The sequence below is a fragment of the Salmo salar genome, chromosome 17 (genome assembly GCF_965601325.2).
Source record: "Salmo salar chromosome 17, fSalSal1, whole genome shotgun sequence".
Classification (NCBI taxonomy): domain Eukaryota; kingdom Metazoa; phylum Chordata; class Actinopteri; order Salmoniformes; family Salmonidae; genus Salmo; species Salmo salar.
This window is the reverse complement of record NC_138307.1, coordinates 27,873,099-27,894,455: the sequence shown is the minus strand read 5'-3', so window position 1 is coordinate 27,894,455 and position 21,357 is coordinate 27,873,099. Positions and strand designations below refer to the sequence as shown.

Sequence of the window (21,357 nt, the reverse complement as noted above, 5' to 3'; positions counted from 1 at the left end):
ACCTTTCCACAGAGGGGTCATATTAGTTTGTAGCCCAAACCGTTCGGACGCTACAGGCAGAAGTTGCCAGATCGTCTGTACCAACTTCAGAGGAGTCCCAAGATGCTTGTGGGGGTCATAGAGCAAAAGGGAAAACCCCATCATGTTCTTGAGTCTAATCTTTCCATAGAGGTGTACGGATGCTACAGACGATATTTTGAGAGACCGATTTTCGGGATGCCTCATGGTCTGACAAACCCCGCTCTAGCTCTGTCATATTTCACCGCAGATGCAGAAGTGCAACATCGGCTGATGTGGTGGATTGAGATGTCTCTAGCATAAATTGATGGATTTTTATGGGAGGATTATGCTAATTCGATTTCTACGAGGGTAATTAAGAGAGATATTCCACTAGTCTAATTAAAAGTTGTGGCATTCTATTCATTTCTGCTAAACCTACAGCATCCCAGTGTCTCCTACCTACACACTCCTTTCTGGAAGAGTTTCCTCCAGGTATTGGGGTTGAGGGTTGTTTCCTGTACCCTGCTGGACACTCAGCCACACAGGCCCTTCCGTCCCCGGCCAGGACGTGTCCGTAGGGGCAAGAGCAGCGGAACGAGCCAAAGGTGTTGACGCAGGTCTGCTGGCAGCGCTGTTGCTGCTGGCCCTCCACACACTCATCCACATCTGCACCGAGGACACACACAGTTATGGGTTTAAACACACGTTTGTGCGTACGCAGAGGAACACACACACAATTAGGAAAGTGGCCTGTCTGATGCTGATGTCACAAAGACCCTGAGATGAAAGAGTAGAGCAGCTCTCTCTCACTTTGATTCTCTCTGTCTCTCATTTTCTCTCGCTCTGGCACACCTCATTACCATGGAGACCAGGCATGCACTGTTGGCTTTCATGTACGACAAAGGTGATGTGTGATGATGGCCTTTTGTTTTGATCGTGTCAGTGTTCTGCTGCGACAACAGTATGTATTAGCTAACATCCACCTCTTCTGTTCCACTGATTTGATCTGCAGCCCTGGTCTCAGTGGTCTGGCCCGTTTCAATATGACAAATACAGAGAGACTAACAGACTGGGAGAAAAACATCTGGTTTATAGAGGAAGCTGCAGTGTGTGGAAAACAACTCAGGAAGATATATAAACTACTGTACCTGCTAGCTGAGCTCCTGTAGCTGTGTGTGTGTGTGTGTGTGTGTGTGTGTGTGTGTGTGTGTGTGTGTGTGGTGTGTGTGTGTGGTGTGTGGGGTGTGTGTAGTGTGTGTGTGTGTGTGTGTGTGTGTGTGTGTGTGTGTGTGTGTGTGTGTGTGTGTGTGTGTGTGTGTGTGTGTGTGTGTGTGTGTGTGTGGTGTTATTGGAATGTGTAAATGAATATTTATCTCTGCTGTATGGTACGCCTGTCTGAGTCAGACAGATTATAGCATGTGTTGATATTGAGATAGTCAGCTCTGACTACAGGAGAAAACCACCTGTTTATTCAACCACCTGTCTATAGACAGTGAATCATGGTAGTATTTTATTCTGAGACATAAATTATGGGTTACTACCTGGAAATAAACTGTTGAGGGAAAATAGAAAGAGTGAGAAAGTAATTCTCAACAGTGAAACCCTTTTTTAACAGAAGCCAATTTCAACCTTTTAAAGTGGATCATTTGACCCAAGTTATTTACTCGACACCCGAAACCAAATGTCCAGCTGTCACAAAAGACTACTTTATAGGTGCACCGTGGAACAGAGCTCATGAAACATATTAACGGGGTCTTTCCTCATGCTGTAGCTTGTCCCTCTGCAGTGCTGCCTTGTGATCAGAGTGTTAAAGATGTTATGGTTCAAGAATGTATAGCTCTAAATGGGGGATTCTCAGGCTGTAAAAACATCATTGAATTTAGGGGGCATCATGATCACATCGCAGACCCTGTTGGTGCAGACACTACAGCTGTTCTTTATACAGAGACTGTGGAGGAAGACATCTTGACTAGTCAGAGACTGTGGAGGAAGACATCTTGACTAGTCAGAGACTGTGGAGGAAGACATCTTGACTAGTCAGAGACTGTGGAGGAAGACATCTTGGCTAGTCAGAGACTGTGGAGGAAGACATCTTGGCTAGTCAGAGGTTATGGAGGAAGACATCTTGGCTAGTCAGAGACTGTGGAGGAAGACATCTTGACTAGTCAGAGACTGTGGAGGAAGACATCTTGACTAGTCAGAGACTGTGGAGGAAGACATCTTGGCTAGTCAGAGGTTATGGAGGAAGACATCTTGACTAGTCAGAGGTTATGAAGGAATACATCTTGGCTAGTCAGAGACTGTGGAGGAAGACATCTTGACTAGTCAGAGACTGTGGAGGAAGACATCTTGGCTAGTCAGAGACAGTGGAGGAAGACATCTTGGCTTGTCAGAGACTGTGGAGGAAGACATCTTGGCCAGTCAGAGGCTGTGGAGGAAGACATCTTGGCTAGTCAGAGACTGTGGAGGAAGACATCTTGGCTAGTCAGAGACTGTGGAGGAAGACATCTTGGCTAGTCAGAGACTGTGGAGGAAGACATCTTGGCTAGTCAGAGACTGTGGAGGAAGACATCTTGGCTAGTCAGAGACTGTGGAGGAAGACATCTCGGCTAGTCAGAGACTGTGGAGGAAGACATCTTGGCTAGTCAGAGGCTGTGGAGGAAGACATCTTGGCTAGTCAGAGACTGTGGAGGAAGACATCTTGGCTAGTCAGAGGCTGTGGAGGAAGACATCTTGGCTAGTCAGAGACTGTGGAGGAAGACATCTTGGCTAGTCAGAGACTGTGGAGGAAGACATCTTGGGTAGTCAGAGGTTATGGAGGAAGACATCTTGGCTAGTCAGAGACTGTGGAGGAAGACATCTTGGGTAGTCAAGGCAACAAAAACAAGACATTTGACCTCACCCCAACAAGGAGGAGCGCAAACACAACACTGACTAGTGGTTTTGGGCTCATAAAGTGAAATACTTCTTTCTACCACAAAGCATGGTGTATGTGTAGTAGCTCTTGCACCAGTTGTTTCAGTGAAACATGTCCCTTGAGTACTTGCTTTACTTGCTACGGCTTTAGCGCAATGGGTGAACACTGTCTTGTGTCGCACAGGAGACCCTGGTTCAAACACAGTCACTTCATCTCTCACCTCGATTGATTGTTTTACTGACCTCTACAGGTACGGTGGTCCTCTAACAGGGTGAAGCCTGGTCTGCAGTGACACTGAGCTTGTTCCTGCTTCACACTACACAGCTGGGAACAGCCTCCATTGTTCAGGGTGCAGGGCGTCACCTCTAGGGTCAGAGGTTAGAGATGGGGAAGTCAGTGTCTCATGTCTGTATTACATTTTTTTGGTGTATATCCTGTCTGTGTATCCTGTCTGCCTGTATGGTCTGTCAGTATATTCTGTTTAATGTCTGGTAACATTTCGCCAGGTCAAATGTTTGGTACATGTAAATGTGCTTGGTGAATAAAGGTGATTGTGATTCTGTATAGGACTATAGCAGGTGTGCAGGTTGTATGTGTTACGACAGGGTTGGAATAAAGACCCTGCAGGAGGGTGCCTCTCCAGGAGTAGGGCTGGAATAAAGACCCTGCAGGAGGGTAGTTCTCCAGGAGTAGGGCTGGAATAAAGACGCTGCAGGAGGGTAGTTCTCCAGGAGTAGGGTTGGCCACTCCTGCATTTAGACTTTACCTTAACTGAGCCCCAGCCATTAAAAATAGGGCTGTCTTCCAACAACCACAGCTGGTCCTAATTCACTCCTTACCCATCAAAGGGTTAGTTCCAAGAGGAAGGGGAAAGAAGTGAATTGGGACCGGCTGCCGCAGTCTACCAAGCACAGCACTGACTTCCTGGTGATTCCACTCAGTCTGCCAGTCAGTCACTCAGTTAGTCAGTTACTGAGAGATAATGCGTGAAACAGATCTTGTGATGTCACTAAGGTAAAAATGTAGAAAACAGAGAGAGCTGCACACGTCTCCTTTCATTACCTCTTTCTCTCCTAACACACATCTATACACATCTACACATCATCTATACACAGATCTACACATCATCTATACACATCATCTATACACATATCTACCCATCATCTATACACATCTAGACATCATATCTACACACATCTCTACACATCATCTATACACATCTACACATTATCTACACATCTATACACATATCTACACATCTACACACATCTATACACATATCTACACATAATCTATACACATCATATATAAACATCTCCACATATCATCTCCACACATAATCTATACACATAATCTATACACATATCTACACATCATCTATACACATCATATATACACATAATCTATACACATCATATATAAACATCTCCACACATCATCTCCACACACATCATCTCCACACATCATCTCTACACATCATCTATACACATCATCTCCACACATCATCTCTACACATCATCTCCAAACACATCATCTCTACACATCATCTCCACACACATCATCTCCACACATCATTTCTACACATCTCCACACATCATCTATACACATCTCCACACATCATCTATACACATCTCCACACACATCATATCCACACACATCATCTCTACACATCATCTCTACAAATCATCTATACACATCATCTCCACACATCATCTCCACACACATCATCTCCACACATCATCTCTACACATCATCTCTACACATCATCTCCACACATCATCTCCACACATCATCTCCACACACATCATCTCTACACATCATCTTTGCACATCATCTCTGCACATCATCTATACACATCATCTCTACACATCATCTCCACACACATAATCTATACACATCATCTCTACACAACATCTATACACATCATCTCCACACACATCTCTACACATCTCCACACATCATCTATACACATAATTTCTACACATCATCTTTGCACATCATCTCTGCACATCATCTATACACATCATCTCTACACATCTCCACACACATCATCTATACACATCATCTCTACACAACATATATACACATCATCTCCACACACATCTCTACACATCTCCACACATCATCTATACACATCATTTCTACACATCATCTTTGCACATCATCTCTGCACATCATCTATACACATCATCTATACACATCATCTATACACATCATCTCTACACATCATCTCCACACACATCATCTCCACACACATCATCTCTACACATCATCTCTACACAACATCTATACACATCATCTCTGCACATCATCTATACACATCATCTCTACACAACATTTATACACATCATCTCCACACATCATCTATACACATCATCTATACACATCATCTCTACACAACATGTATACACATCATCTCTGCACATCATCTCTACACAACATCTATACACATCTCTACACATCATCTCCACACACATCATCTCCACACACATCATCTCGACACACATCATCTATACACATCATCTCTGCACATCATCTCTACACATCATCTCTACACATCATCTCTACACAACATCTATACACATCATCTCTGCACATCATCTCTGCACATCATCTCTACACATCATCTATACACATCATCTATACACATCATCTCTGCACATCATCTCTACACATCATCTCTACACATCATCTCTACACATCATCTCCACACACATCATCTATACACATCATCTCTACACATCATCTCTACACATCATCTCTACACAACATCTCTACACATCATCTCTACACATCATCTCTGCACATCATCTATACACATCATCTCTGCACATCATCTCTACACATCATCTCTACACAACATCTATACACATCATCTCTACACATCATCTCCACACACATCATCTCCACACATCATCTCCACACATCATCTCCACACATCTCCACACATCTCCACACATCATCTATACACATCTCCACACACATCATATCCACACACATCATCTCTACACATCATCTCTACAAATCATCTATACACATCATCTCCACACACATCATCTCCACACACATCATCTCCACACATCATCTCTACACATCATCTCTACACAACATCTCTGCACATCATCTCTACACATCATCTCTGCACATCATCTATACACATCATCTCTGCACATCATCTCTACACATCATCTCTACACAACATCTCTACACATCATCTCCACACACATCATCTCCACACATAATTTCTACACATCATCTCCACACATAATCTATACACATCTCCACACATCTCCACACATCATCTATACACATCTCCACACACATCATATCCACACACATCATCTCTACACATCATCTCTACAAATCATCTACACACATCATCTCAACACATCATCTCCACACACATCATCTCCACACACATCATCTCCACACATAATCTCCACACATCATCTCCACACACATCATCTCTACACATCATCTTTGCACATCATCTATACACATCATCTCTACACATCATCTCTACACATCATCTCTACACAACATCTATACACATCAACTCCACACACATCTCTACACATCTCCACACATCATCTATACACATCATTTCTACACATCATCTTTGCACATCATCTCTGCACATCATCTATACACATCATCTCTACACATCATCTATACACATCATCTCTACACATCATCTCTAAACATCGTCTCTACACAACATCTCTGCACATCATCTCTACGCATCATCTCTGCACATCATCTATACACATCATCTCTGCACATCATCTCTACACAACATCTCTACACAACATCTATACACATCATCTCTACACATCATCTCCACACACATCATCTCCACACATCATCTCCACACATCACCTATACACATCTCCACACATCTCCACACAACATCTATACACATCATCTCTACACAACATCTATACACATCATCTATACACATCATCTCTACACATCATCTCCACACACATCATCTCCACACATCATATCCACACACATCATCTCTACACATCATCTTTGCACATCATCTCTGCACATCATCTATACACATCATCTCTACACATCATCTCCACACACATCATCTCTACACATCATCTCTACACAACATCTATACACATCATCTCCACACACATCTCTACACATCTCCACACATCATCTATACACATCATTTCTACACATCATCTTTGCACATCATCTCTGCACATCATCTATACACATCATCTCTACACATCATCTCCACACACATCATCTATACATATCATCTCCACACACATCTCTACACATCTCCACACATCATCTATACACATCATTTCTACACATCATCTTTGCACATCATCTCTGCACATCATCTATACACATCATCTATACACATCATCTCCACACACATCATCTCTACACAACATCTATACACATCATCTCTACACATCATCTATACACATCATCTCTACACATCATCTCCACACATCATCTATACACATCATCTATACACATCAACTCTACACATCATCTCTGCACATCATCTCTACACATCATCTCTACACAACATCTATACACATCATCTCTACACATCATCTCCACACACATCATCTCTACACACATCATCTCTACACATCATCTCTGCACATCATCTCTACACATCATCTCTACACAACATCTCTACACATCATCTCTGCACATCATCTCTACACATCATCTCTACACAACATCTCTGCACATCATCTCTACACATCATCTCTGCATATCATCTCTACACATCATCTCTACACATCATCTCTACACATCATCTCTACACATCATCTCCACACACATCATCTATACACATCATCTATACACATTATCTATACACATCAATTAACAGGGTTTAAGTATAGGGACCCTTTACTTCTCACCTGCCCAAACACAGAGGACACAGTTGATGAGGTGAACACGGCAACATACGTTCTGAACAAAGCTTCTATGGCCTTCTGTAGCTCTTCAATTTGGTACTACAGAATCTGAAGAGGCATCACAATGGGGTATGATAGTGCAGTGACTTACCCAAGCAGACAGGTGTGACACCACTCCACCGTCCACCCTGCAGACAGTAGCTGTGGATATCCCCGTGGGCCAGTGTGTACCCTGCATAGCAGGCGTACTGGATATAGTGTTTGTAGTCCCGGGGACCGGGGTTGTCTACCGTACGGAAGTAGAAGGTGCCATGAGCTGGCAGGGGAGGGTAAGGGCACAGCGGACGCCTGTTTAGGGTCACAGGCCAGGGCAGCTCCTCTGTGTCTGTAACACCCTTAATAAGATGCTGGTCTGACCTGTTTAAAGCCAGATATGATGAGGTCCCATTGTGTCGAGACGTTTCACCATCATCACCGGACAATGGCGATGATGATGTCTCGTTCGCCTGACTGTGATGACTGTCACTTGTGTCGGTTTCATTGTCCTGTGAGGACCCGTTTGATGCCAGATCCGGAGAGGTCACGTTGTGTTGATGAGTTTCACCACCATCGTCATCATCATCAGATAATGATGCAGTCTCTTTCACTTGGATGTGATGACCATACATGTCTGTTCCACTGACCCAGTGGCTGGTGGTGTTGCTAGAGTTGATGAAGCTTGTGGAGCTTGTCTCAGTGGGTCTCTGAGGACGGGGCTCCTGTGTGTCTGTGCTGGACTCACTGAGCTCCTTTGTGTCTGTGCTGCTCACATTTGCTGGCTCCATAACGCCCTGGCCAGGCTCCAACTGGGTGGCCCCTGTCGGCACCCCCTTCCTGGGTAATGAATCCTCCTGCTCAGCCTGGGCTACGGAGGTCCCCTGGTGCCAATACCCTTCAGCGACCGGCAGGCTGGATGTGGAAGTAATGGTCTCGGTAGTAGCAGAGGAGGATGTGGAGGCCTGAGGTCTAGTGGGCTTCTCAGGGGCCCCTGCTCTGTCTGTTAAATCCCTGGTGTCTTTCAAAATCTCCTCCACAAGGTGAGCTTTGGGGCTGCGGTCTATGGAGTGTGGGTCTTTTAGGTGGGTGTGGGGGTCTTTAGGTGGTGCGTTGGCCAGCAACATGGGCTTGAAGAAGACATCCTTGGAGGCAGTGTTAGCGATGGTATTGTAGTGAAGCTGTAAGTGGTTCTTCAGAGCAGACAGCACGTCAAGATTCTGGCTCTGGATCCTGGGCATCGGGACAGCTGGCTCCTTCCATGAACTCATCATATCAGACTCTAGGAGGGAGAGGCACAGAGGAGGATCAATACCAGGAGACATCATCAGACTCTAGGAGGGAGAGGCACAGAGGAGGATCAATACCAGGAGACATCATCAGACTCTAGGAGGGAGAGGCACAGAGGAGGATCAATACCAGGAGACATCATCAGACTCTAGGAGGGAGAGGCACAGAGGAGGATCAATACCAGGAGACATCATCAGACTCTAGGAGGGAGAGGCACAGAGGAGGATCAATACCAGGAGACATCATCAGACTCTGGGAGGGAGAGGCACAGAGGAGGATCAATACCAGGAGACATCATCAGACTAGGAGGGAGAGGCACAGAGGAGGATCAATACCAGGAGACATCATCAGACTCTAGGAGGGAGAGGCACAGAGGAGGATCAATACCAGGAGACATCATCAGACTCTAGGAGGGAGAGGCACAGAGGAGGATCAATACCAGGAGACATCATCAGACTCTAGGAGGGAGAGGCACAGAGGAGGATCAATACCAGGAGACATCATCAGACTCTAGGAGGGAGAGGCACAGAGGAGGATCAATACCAGGAGACATCATCAGACTCTAGGAGGGAGAGGCACAGAGGAGGATCAATACCAGGAGACATCATCAGACTCTAGGAGGGAGAGGCACAGAGGAGGATCAGGAGACATCATCAGACTCTAGGAGGGAGAGGCACAGAGGAGGATCAATACCAGGAGACATCATCAATCGATGTCTTTGTTTAAGGCAGTGTAAAAATCAGATTACAGGGTATGTTTTATAATTAGTCCACATGAAGGAGGTAGCCTACTGTAGAATATCATGCTGATAGTAATCCACAGCTGTCTCACGCTCAGGCCTCACACTGAAAAGAGAGAGGTGGTGTGCCACGGTGGACGCTCACCAAGGGGGCAAAGAGGACTAAGTCAGTAAGTCAAGTCTCTCACCCTTGCAGACAGGCTTGGTGCCGTTCCAGTTCTGGCCCTTGCAGTAGAGCAGTGAGTGTCCATAGAGCCTGTAACCAGCATCACAGCTGAAGAGAACCCAGGACCCGTCCTCTGTCACACTGGTAACTCCCTGCAGGAGATCCCCTGGGCTGAGACACCCAGAGGCTGGATACACACACAGGAGATTCAACACAGATTAGAAGAGAAAGAGAAAGAAAGAGAGAGAGAGAAATCCAATTTTGATAAACTCCCATATCTATTGGGTGAAATACCACAGTGTGGAATCACAGCAGCAAGATTTGTGACCTGTTGCCACAAGAAAAGGTCAACCAGTGAAGAACAAACACCATTGTAAATTCACCCATATTTATTTATTTTCCCTTTTTGTACTTTAACTATTTGCACATCGTTACAACACTGTATATAAACATATGACATTTGAAATGTCTTTATTCTTTTGGAACTTTTGTGAGTGTAATATTTACAGTTCATTTATTGTTTATTTCACTTTTGTTAATCCATTTCACTTGCTTTGGCAATGCAAACACATATTTCCCATGCCGATAAAGCCCCTTGAATTGAATTGAGAGAGAGAGTGAAAGAGGGAGATTTAACAGCTCAACTCGTACATTTCCTCAGTGAAAACAATGTACTGAGCAAATGTCAAATTGGCTTTTTACCAAATTACCGTACAACAGACCATGTATTCAACCTGCACACCCTAATTAACAAATAAACAAACCAAAACAAAGGCAAAGTCTTCTCATGCATTGTTGATTTCAAAAAAGCTTTTGACTGAATTTGGCATGAGGGTCTGCTATACAAATTGATGGAAAATGGTGTTGGGGGAAAAACATACGACATTACAAACAACAAGTGTGCAGTTAAAACTGGCAAAAAACACGCACATTTCTTTCCACAGGGCCGTGGGGTGAGACAGGGATGCAGCTTAAGCCCCACCCTCTTCAACATATATATCAACGAATTGGCGAGGGCACTAGAACAGTCTGCAGCACCCGGCGTCACCCTACTAGAATCTGAAGTCAAATGTCTACCGTTGGCTGATGATCTGGTGCTTCTGTCCCCAACCAAGGAGAGCCTACAGCAGCACCTAGAAATTCTACACTGATTCTGTTAGACCTGGGCCCTGACAGTAAATCTGAGTAAGACAATAAATGTGGTGTTCCAAAGAAGGTCCAGTTGCCAGGACAACAAACACAAATTCCATCTAGACACCGTTGCCCTAGAGCACACAGGAAACTACACATACCCTGGCCTAAACATCAGGACCACAGGAAACTATACATACCTTGGCCTAAACATCAGGACCACAGGAAACTATACATACCCTGGCCTAAACATCAGGACCACAGGAAACTATGCATACCCTGGCCTAAACATCAGGACCACAGGAAACTATACATACCCTGGCCTAAACATCAGGACCACAGGAAACTATACATACCCTGGCCTAAACATCAGGACCACAGGAAACTATGCATACCCTGGCCTAAACATCAGGACCACAGGAAACTATACATACCCTGGCCTAAACATCAGGACCACAGGAAACTATACATACCCTGGCCTAAACATCAGGACCACAGGAAACTATACATACCCTGGCCTAAACATCAGGACCACAGGAAACTATACATACCCTGGCCTAAACATCAGGACCACAGGAAACTATACATACCCTGGCCTAAACATCAGGACCACAGGAAACTATACATACCCTGGCCTAAACATCAGGACCACAGGAAACTATACATACCCTGGCCTAAACATCAGGACCACAGGAAACTATACATACCCTGGCCTAAACATCAGGACCACAGGAAACTATACATACCCTGGCCTAAACATCAGGACCACAGGAAACTATACATACCCTGGCCTAAACATCAGGACCACAGGAAACTATACATACCCTGGCCTAAACATCAGGACCACAGGAAACTATACATACCCTGGCCTAAACATCAGGACCACAGGAAACTATACATACCCTGGCCTAAACATCAGGACCACAGGAAACTATACATACCCTGGCCTAAACATCAGGACCACAGAAAACTATACATACCCTGGCCTAAACATCAGGACCACAGGAAACTATACATACCCTGGCCTAAACATCAGGACCACAGGAAACTATACATACCCTGGCCTAAACATCAGGACCACAGGAAACTATACATACCCTGGCCTAAACATCAGGACCACAGGAAACTATACATACCCTGGCCTAAACATCAGGACCACAGGAAACTATACATACCCTGGCCTAAACATCAGGACCACAGGAAACTATACATACCCTGGCCTAAACATCAGGACCACAGGAAACTATACATACCCTGGCCTAAACATCAGGACCACAGGAAACTATACATACCCTGGCCTAAACATCAGGACCACAGGAAACTATACATACCCTGGCCTAAACATCAGGACCACAGGAAACTATACATACCCTGGCCTAAACATCAGGACCACAGGAAACTATACATACCCTGGCCTAAACATCAGGACCACAGGAAACTATACATACCCTGGCCTAAACATCAGGACCACAGGAAACTATACATACCCTGGTCTAAACATCAGGACCACAGGTAACTATACACACCCTGGCCTAAACATCAGGACCACAGGTAACTATACATACCCTGGCCTAAACATCAGGACCACAGGAAACTATACATACCCTGGCCTAAACATCAGGACCACAGAAAACTATACATACCCTGGCCTAAACATCAGGACCACAGGAAACTATACATACCCTGGCCTAAACATCAGGACCACAGGAAACTATACATACCCTGGCCTAAACATCAGGACCACAGGTAACTATACATACCCTGGCCTAAACATCAGGACCACAGGAAACTATACATACCCTGGCCTAAACATCAGGACCACAGGAAACTATACATACCCTGGCCTAAACATCAGGACCACAGGAAACTATACATACCCTGGCCTAAACATCAGGACCACAGGAAACTATACATACCCTGGCCTAAACATCAGGACCACAGGAAACTATACATACCCTGGCCTAAACATCAGGACCACAGGAAACTATACATACCCTGGCCTAAACATCAGGACCACAGGAAACTATACATACCCTGGCCTAAACATCAGGACCACAGGAAACTATACACACCCTGGCCTAAACATCAGGACCACAGGTAACTATACATACCCTGGCCTAAACATCAGGACCACAGGAAACTATACATACCCTGGTCTAAACATCAGGACCACAGGAAACTATACATACCCTGGCCTAAACATGAGGACCACAGGAAACTATACATACCCTGGCCTAAACATCAGGACCACAGGAAACTATACATACCCTGGCCTAAACATCAGGACCACAGGAAACTATACATACCCTGGCCTAAACATCAGGACCACAGGAAACTATACATACCCTGGCCTAAACATCAGGACCACAGGAAACTATACACACCCTGGCCTAAACATCAGGACCACAGGAAACTATACATACCCTGGCCTAAACATCAGGACCACAGGAAACTATACATACCCTGGTCTAAACATCAGGACCACAGGAAACTATACATAACCTGGCCTAAACATCAGGACCACAGGTAACTTCCACAAAGCTGTGAACGATCTGAGAGACAAGGCCAGAAGGGCCTTCTATACCATCAAAAGGAACAGAAAATGTGACATACATATTAGGATCTGGCTAAACTTCAGTTATAGAACCCATCGCCCTTCATGGTTGTGAGGTCTGGGGTCCGCTCACCAACCAAGAATTTACAAAATGTGACAAACATCAAATTGAGACTGCATGCAGAATTCTGCTAAATTATCCTCTGTGTACAATGTAAAACACCAAATAATGCACGCAGAGCAGAATTAGGCCGATACCAGTTAATGATCAAAATCCAGAAAAGAGACGTTAAATTCTACTACCACCTAAAAGGAAGCGATTCCCAAACCTTCCATAACAATGCCATCACCTACAGAGAGGGAAAGGGAAAGGGGGATACCTAGTCAGTTGTCCAACTGAATGTATTCAACTGAAATGTGTCTTCCGTATTTAACCCAACCCCTCTGAATCAGAGAGGTGCGGGGGGCTGCCTTAATCAACATCCACGTCTTCAGCACCCATGAACCTGGAGAAGAGTCACAGGACTGCAACACAATTAGACCCAACCAAATCATGAGAAAACAAAAAGATAACTACTTGACTCATTGGAAAGAATTCACAAAAAAACAGAGCAAACTAGAATGCTATTTGGCCCTAAACAGAGAGTACACAGTGGCAGAATACCTGACCACTGTGACTGACCCAAACTTAAGGAAAGCTTTGACTATATACAGACTCAGTGAGCATAGCCTTGCTATTGAGAAATTGAGAGAGAGAGAGAGACGTGTAACTTGAAATAAATGTATCAAACTCAAGTCTAAAGTCACTTACCAACACACACAGGAGGTTCCCTGGACCATTGTCCAGACACACAGCTGTTGGTTCTATATCCATGGATCTTATAGCCAGGGTTACAGGTGAACGTCACATACAGCCCGCTGTAGCGGAAGAATGTTCTACCGTTCTCCAGATGTCTGAAACTACTGCATTCCTCACCCAATGACCCTGGAGACAGAACAGAGATCAACATAAAGACAGTCTGATGCCATGAGGAGTTCCCATTGATCTCAAAAGTCCTTTTACCAACCAAACAGTAACAACAGATCCAATAGATGAAATCCAATCCAGCTGACATGGTAGACAGACTGACTGACCTGGAGGGAGGGTCCATAGCAGAGCGACTAGCGCAGAGAGAAGCCCTGTCAGAGCCCCCATGGTCTCTCCCTGCAGCAGACTGAGGTGCTCAACTCTTTCTCTCTCTCTCTCTCCTCTCTCTCTCCCTTCCTCTCCCTCTCTCTACTCTTCTCTCTCTCCCTCTCTCTACTCTTATATCTTTCCCTTCCTCTCCCTCTCTCTACTCTTCTCTCTCTCTCCCTCTCTCTGTACTCTTCTCTCTCTCCCTCTCTCTACTCTTCTCTCTTTCCCTTCCTCTCCCTCTCTCTACTCCGCTCTCTCTCCCTTCCTCTCCCTCTCTCTACGCTTCTCTCTCTCTCTCTCTACTCTTCTCTCTCTCTCTCTACTCTTCTCTCTTTCCCTTCCTCTCCCTCTCTCTACTCCTCTCTCTCTCCCTTCCCTCTTCTCTCCCATCCTCCCTCTCTTTCTGTGTATCTGTGATTCTCTGGCACCGTGTAGTTCTGAGTGTGCGTGTTCGCGTGCATGTGTGATCCTGTTTGTGTTGTCCTGTGTGTGTGTTGTCCTGTTTGTGTGTGTGATCCTGAACACCAGACCTGTGGAATGTCTCCTACCCTCCTGAGAGAGGCTGGTCCTGCCATTTGGCCTCCCTCCCTGCCTACCTGTCAGTCAGAAGTACGAGGTGTGTTTAACAGTGCTCACACATTGCTTTGTAATTATGGGTCTTCCAATACACACCCACATCTACATGCATGCACAAACATGTGCACAAACACACACACACACCGAATACAAATGTGAACCAACCGAGTAAGGAAACGGTCAAGGAAACAGCCAGTAAAGAGCATTTAAAACTACACATCACATGATACAAAATAACAGCAACCTTACTGGTTCACTAGTCGATACAGAATAAGGAAGTCTTAGACAAGGCAGCCTTGTCTGAGATAGAACAGCCAATAGGAGCAGGAGTCTATTTCCTGTTTCTGTAGTGAGACAGCTGGATGTACAGTACACCCCCTGGACAGGACACTAGTCTATCTCCTGTTTCTGTAGTGAGACAGCTTGATGTACAGTACACCCCCTGGACAGGACACTAGTCTATCTCCTGTTTCTGTAGTGAGACAGCTTGATGTACAGTACACCCCCTGGACAGGACACTAGTCTATCTCCTGTTTCTGTAGTGAGACAGCTTGAGGTACAGTACACCCCCTGGACAGGACACTAGTCTATCTCCTGTTTCTGTAGTGAGACAGCTTGATGTACAGTACACCCCCTGGACAGGACACTAGTCTATCGCCTGTTTCTGTAGTGAGACAGCTTGATGTACGGTACACCCCCTGGACAGGACACTAGTCTATCTCCTGTTTCTGTAGTGAGACAGCTTGATGTACAGTACACCCCCTGGACAGGACACTAGTCTATCGCCTGTTTCTGTAGTGAGACAGCTTGATGTACAGTACACCCCCTGGACAGGACACTAGTCTATCTCCTGTTTCTGTAGTGAGACAGCTTGATGTACAGTACACCCCCTGGACAGGACACTAGTCTATCGCCTGTTTCTGTAGTGAGACAGCTTGATGTACAGTACACCCCCTGGACAGGACACTAGTCTATCTCCTGTTTCTGTAGTGAGACAGCTTGATGTACAGTACACCCCCTGGACAGGACACTAGTCTATCTCCTGTTTCTGTAGTGAGACAGCTTGAGGTACAGTACACCCCCTGGACAGGACACTAGTCTATCTCCTGTTTCTGTAGTGAGACAGCTTGATGTACAGTACACCCCCTGGACAGGACACTAGTCTATCGCCTGTTTCTGTAGTGAGACAGCTTGATGTACAGTACACCCCCTGGACAGGACACTAGTCTATCTCCTGTTTCTGTAGTGAGACAGCTTGATGTACAGTACACCCCCTGGACAGGACACTAGTCTATCGCCTGTTTCTGTAGTGAGACAGCTTGATGTACAGTACACCCCCTGGACAGGACACTAGTCTATCTCCTGTTTCTGTAGTGAGACAGCTTGATGTACAGTACACCCCCTGGACAGGACACTAGTCTATCTCCTGTTTCTGTAGTGAGGCTGCTTGATGTACAGTACACCCCCTGGACAGGACACTAGTCTATCTCCTGTTTCTGTAGTGAGACAGCTTGATGTACAGTACACCCCCTGGACAGGACACTAGTCTATCTCCTGTTTCTGTAGTGAGACAGCTTGATGTACAGTACACCCCACACCCCTAAGGAATTAATAACCAGATTCTGTTCATGCTTTTATTGACATGATATGCCAGGATCGGTCATCAACTGTTTTTATTGAGAAATGGTTCATATTCTTCTGTCAGCATCATGGACTGTCAGCTCTGGTGGACATTCCTGCAGTCAGCATGCCAATTACACGCTCCCTCAAAACTTGTGACATCTGTGTTGTGTGACAAAACTGCACGTTTTAAAGTGGCCTTTTATTGTACCCAGCACAAGGTGCACCTGTGTAATGATCATGCTGTTTAATCAGCTTCTTGATATGCCACACCTGTCAGGTGGTTCGATTATCTTGGGAAAGGAGAAATGCTCACTAACAGGGATATAAACAAGGATGTAAACAAATTTGTGCACAAAATTAGAGAGAAATAAGCTTGGAACATTTGTGGGATCATTTATTTCAGCTTCATGAAACATGGGACCAACACTTCACATGCTGCTTTTATGAGGTTGGAATAATACTGTCAAATTTAGAAAATGATGATAATGACCTTTTAAGTGTAAGAGGTGTTTAAAATACATTTCAGCCTGTTCTGGTGGGGTGGTTTTGGCCTGCCTAATGACATCACCAGGAGGTAAATAAGTTAATAGACCAATAAGAATGACGTCGAAACCTCTCTGCCAATAACAGATCATTTTCAGTTTTCCAGACCACTCCCAGACAGTCATAGCTAAATTCTTGCTTGAGAAAAGCTCTTTGCTAACAAGCTATTTTAGTTTCTTTTTGACCATTTTAATTAAAACAATCACAGTAAGGTAATTATTACCCAGAAATGATTTAATATTGAGAATTTAAATAAAAAAACTTCTGCATTGGACCTTTAACCCTGAAGAGAGGATGTAGCAGTCTGGTCTCAGAGTTACAGCCCTGTCTCAGACTGAGAAAAGATGGGGCAAAGTACTGTTTGTCTGCAGAGCAGAGCTAGGACATGCCGCGGGGAGCTCTTTTCTGCTTTGTCTGTAGAAACCTCACATATGTGTGTTGGTCCGTCTCCATATCAGTAGCTGGTGAGAGTAGTGTGTTTGCATCCGGGTCTCTGGCATGCCACAAGACTGTTTTAGCCTGCAGAGCTAAAGCCAAGGCGAGTGTGGCTCCCTCAAGCCTGCTGCTGGTCTTTGTAGTTCTCTCTCAGCCTAGCCGCTGGTCTTTGTAGTTCTCTCTCAGCCTAGCCGCTGGTCTTTGTAGTTCTCTCTCAGCCTAGCCGCTGGTCTTTGTAGTTCTCTCTCAGCCTAGCCGCTGGTCTTTGTAGTTCTCTCTCAGCCTAGCCGCTGGTCTTTGTAGTTCTCTCTCAGCCTAGCCGCTGGTCTTTGTAGTTCTCTCAGCCTAGCCGCTGGTCTTGGTAGTCCTCTCAGCCTAGCCGCTGGTCTTTGTAGCTTTCTCAGCCTAGCCGCTGGTCTTTGTAGTTCTCTCTCAGCCTAGCCGCTGGTCTTTGTAGTTCTCTCTCAGCCTAGCCGCTGGTCTTGGTAGTCCTCTCAGCCTAGCCGCTGGTCTTTGTAGCTCTTCTCAGCCTAGCCGCTGGTCTTTGTAGCTTTCTCAGCCTAGCCGCTGGTCTTTGTAGCTTTCTCAGCCTAGCCGCTGGTCTTTGTAGCTTTCTCAGCCTAGCCGCTGGTCTTTGTAGCTTTCTCAGCCTAGCCGCTGGTCTTTGTAGCTTTCTCAGCCTAGCCGCTGGTCTTTGTAGCTTTCTCAGCCTAGCCGCTGGTCTTTGTATTTCTCTCAGCCTAGCCGCTGGTCTTTGTAGCTTTCTCAGCCTAGCCGCTGGTCTTTGTATTTCTCTCAGCCTAGCCGCTGTAATTTGTAGTCCTCTCAGCCTAGCCGCTGGTCTTTGTAGCTTTTTCAGCCTAGCCTCTGGTCTTTGTAGTTCTCTCAGCCTTGCTTCCAGTGTTGGCTCACTGAGCTAAAGCCAAGTCATTAGCCCGGGTAGCTAATGTGAGTCTTCAGGTCTACAACAAGGTTTCTCTCAGCCCTGCTGTTTGGTCCTTGACATCCAGTTTGTGCACCACCCTGAAGGCCTCTAGGAACTCGTTGAAGTCGATGCTGCCATCCTTGTTGAAGTCTATACTCTTAGCCAGTTCATCTATGGCCCGGTCATCCACCTCCACACCTAGGTGAGCACTAAACAGACGCCAGGTCTGACGGAACTCCTCGATGGAAATCTGACCTGGATGGGGAGAGACAGTGAGAGAAACTAAGAAATACTAAAAGCTTTTCTTTCTAACAAGCTAATGGTTAATGTAGCATGATGTGAACTAGCAGGCTTAGGAGCTGTAATAGTTATCATTAGAGTAACATGTACCAGAGTGGTCTTTGTCCATGATGTTGAAGATAATCTCAAGGTCTGTTCGATATCTGTAAAGAGTTTCAGCCAAGTTTGGAGTGACCTGAACAAAACACATAGAGAGAGAGTTTCTGTGAAAGGAGCAGGTTTATTCAACAGCTTTATTGATGACCAAATAACATCAATCAATTGATTGATCAGTCTCTTCCTGGTTTTGACCTGGGCTATGGGTTGTCCCGGGCCCATGTCCTCGAAGCAGGACTGGTAGTCGATTCTGCCATCTGGTGCCAGCTGTGCCAGGCGCGGGCGCAGAGTCCTCCAGGGCAGGTCCAGTCTCAGGACTGACTCCACCACCAGGGCCCACTCACAGATAGAGATACAGCCTGGAACAGACAGACAGTCTAACTCACTGACAGACAGAGATACAGCCTGGAACAGACAGACAGTCTAACTCACTGACAGACAGAGATACAGCCTGGAACAGACAGTCTAACTCACTGACAGACAGAGATACAGCCTGGAACAGACACAGCACAGAGTCACTAATGATACACAATGATGGGCGCGTTCCAGTTGATCTTTATGGCAGTTGGCTACACTTCTCAGAATATGACTATGTCATAGGAGTTTGGGGTGTTCTTTAACAGCTGGCAGGCAGTGTGTGTGTGTGTTATTGCAAAAATATCTTACCACTGTTACTTGTGTCATACTGCTGAAAGGCAGCCATGAGTTCTGAGCGGTGGGCAAACAGCTTCTCCTGTACAGCCCTTACAGCCGAACCCTCTGCCACATTCACCCTGCGGACGGACACACACACACGATAATCAACTCATTGTCACGCTCTGTATGTAGAGACCAGTAGGAACCATGAACCCCTACCTCCACCCCAACCTCCTACCTCCACCCCAACCTCCTACCTCCACCCCAACCCCTACACATCAACCCAGCCTCCACCTCCACCCCAACCCCCACCTCCACCCCAGCCCCTACACATCCAACCCAGCCTCCACCTCCACCCCAACCCCTCCACCTCCAACCCAGCCTCCACCTCCAACCCAGCCTCCACCTCCAACACTACACATCCACCTCCAACACTACACATCCACCCCAACCTCCACCCCAGCCCCTACCTCACCCTCAACCCCAGCCCCTGCCTCCACCTCCAACCCAGCCCCTGCCTCCACCTCCAACCCAGCCCCTGCCTCCACCTCCAACCCAGCCCCTGCCTCCACCTCCAACCCAGCCCCTGCCTCCACCTCCAACCCAGCCCCTGCCTCCACCTCCAACCCAGCCCCTGCCTCCACCTCCAACCCAGCCCCTGCCTCCACCTCCAACCCAGCCCCTGCCTCCACCTCCAACCCAGCCCCTGCCTCCACCTCCAACCCAGCCCCTGCCTCCACCTCCAACCCAGCCCCTGCCTCCACCTCCAACCCAGCCCCTGCCTCCACCTCCAACCCAGCCCCTGCCTCCACCTCCAACCCAGCCCCTGCCTCCACCTCCAACCCAGCCCCTGCCTCTGAGTAAGGGTGAGTTTCCTGGTGTTCCTGCTGACTTGGTACTGGAAGAAGCGAGGGACCAGCTCTCTGCCCAGCTTAAGGTAGGCTCCACGGTTACTACCCTCCTCATAGTAGTTAGACGCAGAGAAAATGGTGATCACCTGAAAGAACAAAATACACTTAGATCTTATAGAGCTAGTCCTGTAGTCTACTAGCCATGGGGGGGGGGGGGGTCCCAGACATATTAACTATCATATATCTTATAGAGCTAGTCCTGTAGTCTACTAGCCATGGGGGGGGGGGGTGGGGGTCCCAGACATATTAACTATCATATATCTTATAGAGCTAGTCCTGTAGTCTACTAGCCATGGGGGGGGGGGGGGGGGTCCCAGACATATTAACTATCATATATCTTATAGAGCTAGTCCTGTAGTCTACTAGCCATGGGGGGGGGGGGGGGTCCCAGACATATTAAC

The 21,357-nt window shown here is 46.2% G+C and overlaps 2 protein-coding genes across 2 annotated transcripts in view; both read right to left on the bottom strand.

The window, feature by feature from the left end:
- Positions 1 to 7,940: 7,940 nt before the first annotated feature.
- Positions 7,941 to 14,929, bottom strand: LOC106575976 (uncharacterized). The gene is made up of 4 exons (XM_045699517.2): positions 14,869 to 14,929; positions 14,546 to 14,719; positions 10,072 to 10,236; positions 7,941 to 9,136 (listed from the first exon to the last, which is right to left on the bottom strand). Exons 1-4 carry the CDS (start codon positions 14,927 to 14,929, stop codon positions 7,941 to 7,943), a joined length of 1,596 nt encoding a protein of 531 aa, XP_045555473.2.
- Positions 14,930 to 18,319: 3,390 nt separating this feature from the next.
- The window catches only part of ppef1 (protein phosphatase, EF-hand calcium binding domain 1), a 32,764-nt gene continuing 29,726 nt past the window's right edge, over positions 18,320 to 21,357 (bottom strand). The window contains exons 12-16 of the mRNA XM_082963308.1: positions 20,900 to 21,042; positions 20,076 to 20,182; positions 19,605 to 19,768; positions 19,404 to 19,488; positions 18,320 to 19,268 (exon numbers count right to left, since the gene is read on the bottom strand). Coding sequence (XP_082819434.1) covers positions 19,051 to 19,268; positions 19,404 to 19,488; positions 19,605 to 19,768; positions 20,076 to 20,182; positions 20,900 to 21,042 — 717 coding nt within the window. The 3' untranslated portion in view covers positions 18,320 to 19,050. The remainder of the gene's footprint in view (positions 19,269 to 19,403; positions 19,489 to 19,604; positions 19,769 to 20,075; positions 20,183 to 20,899; positions 21,043 to 21,357) is intronic.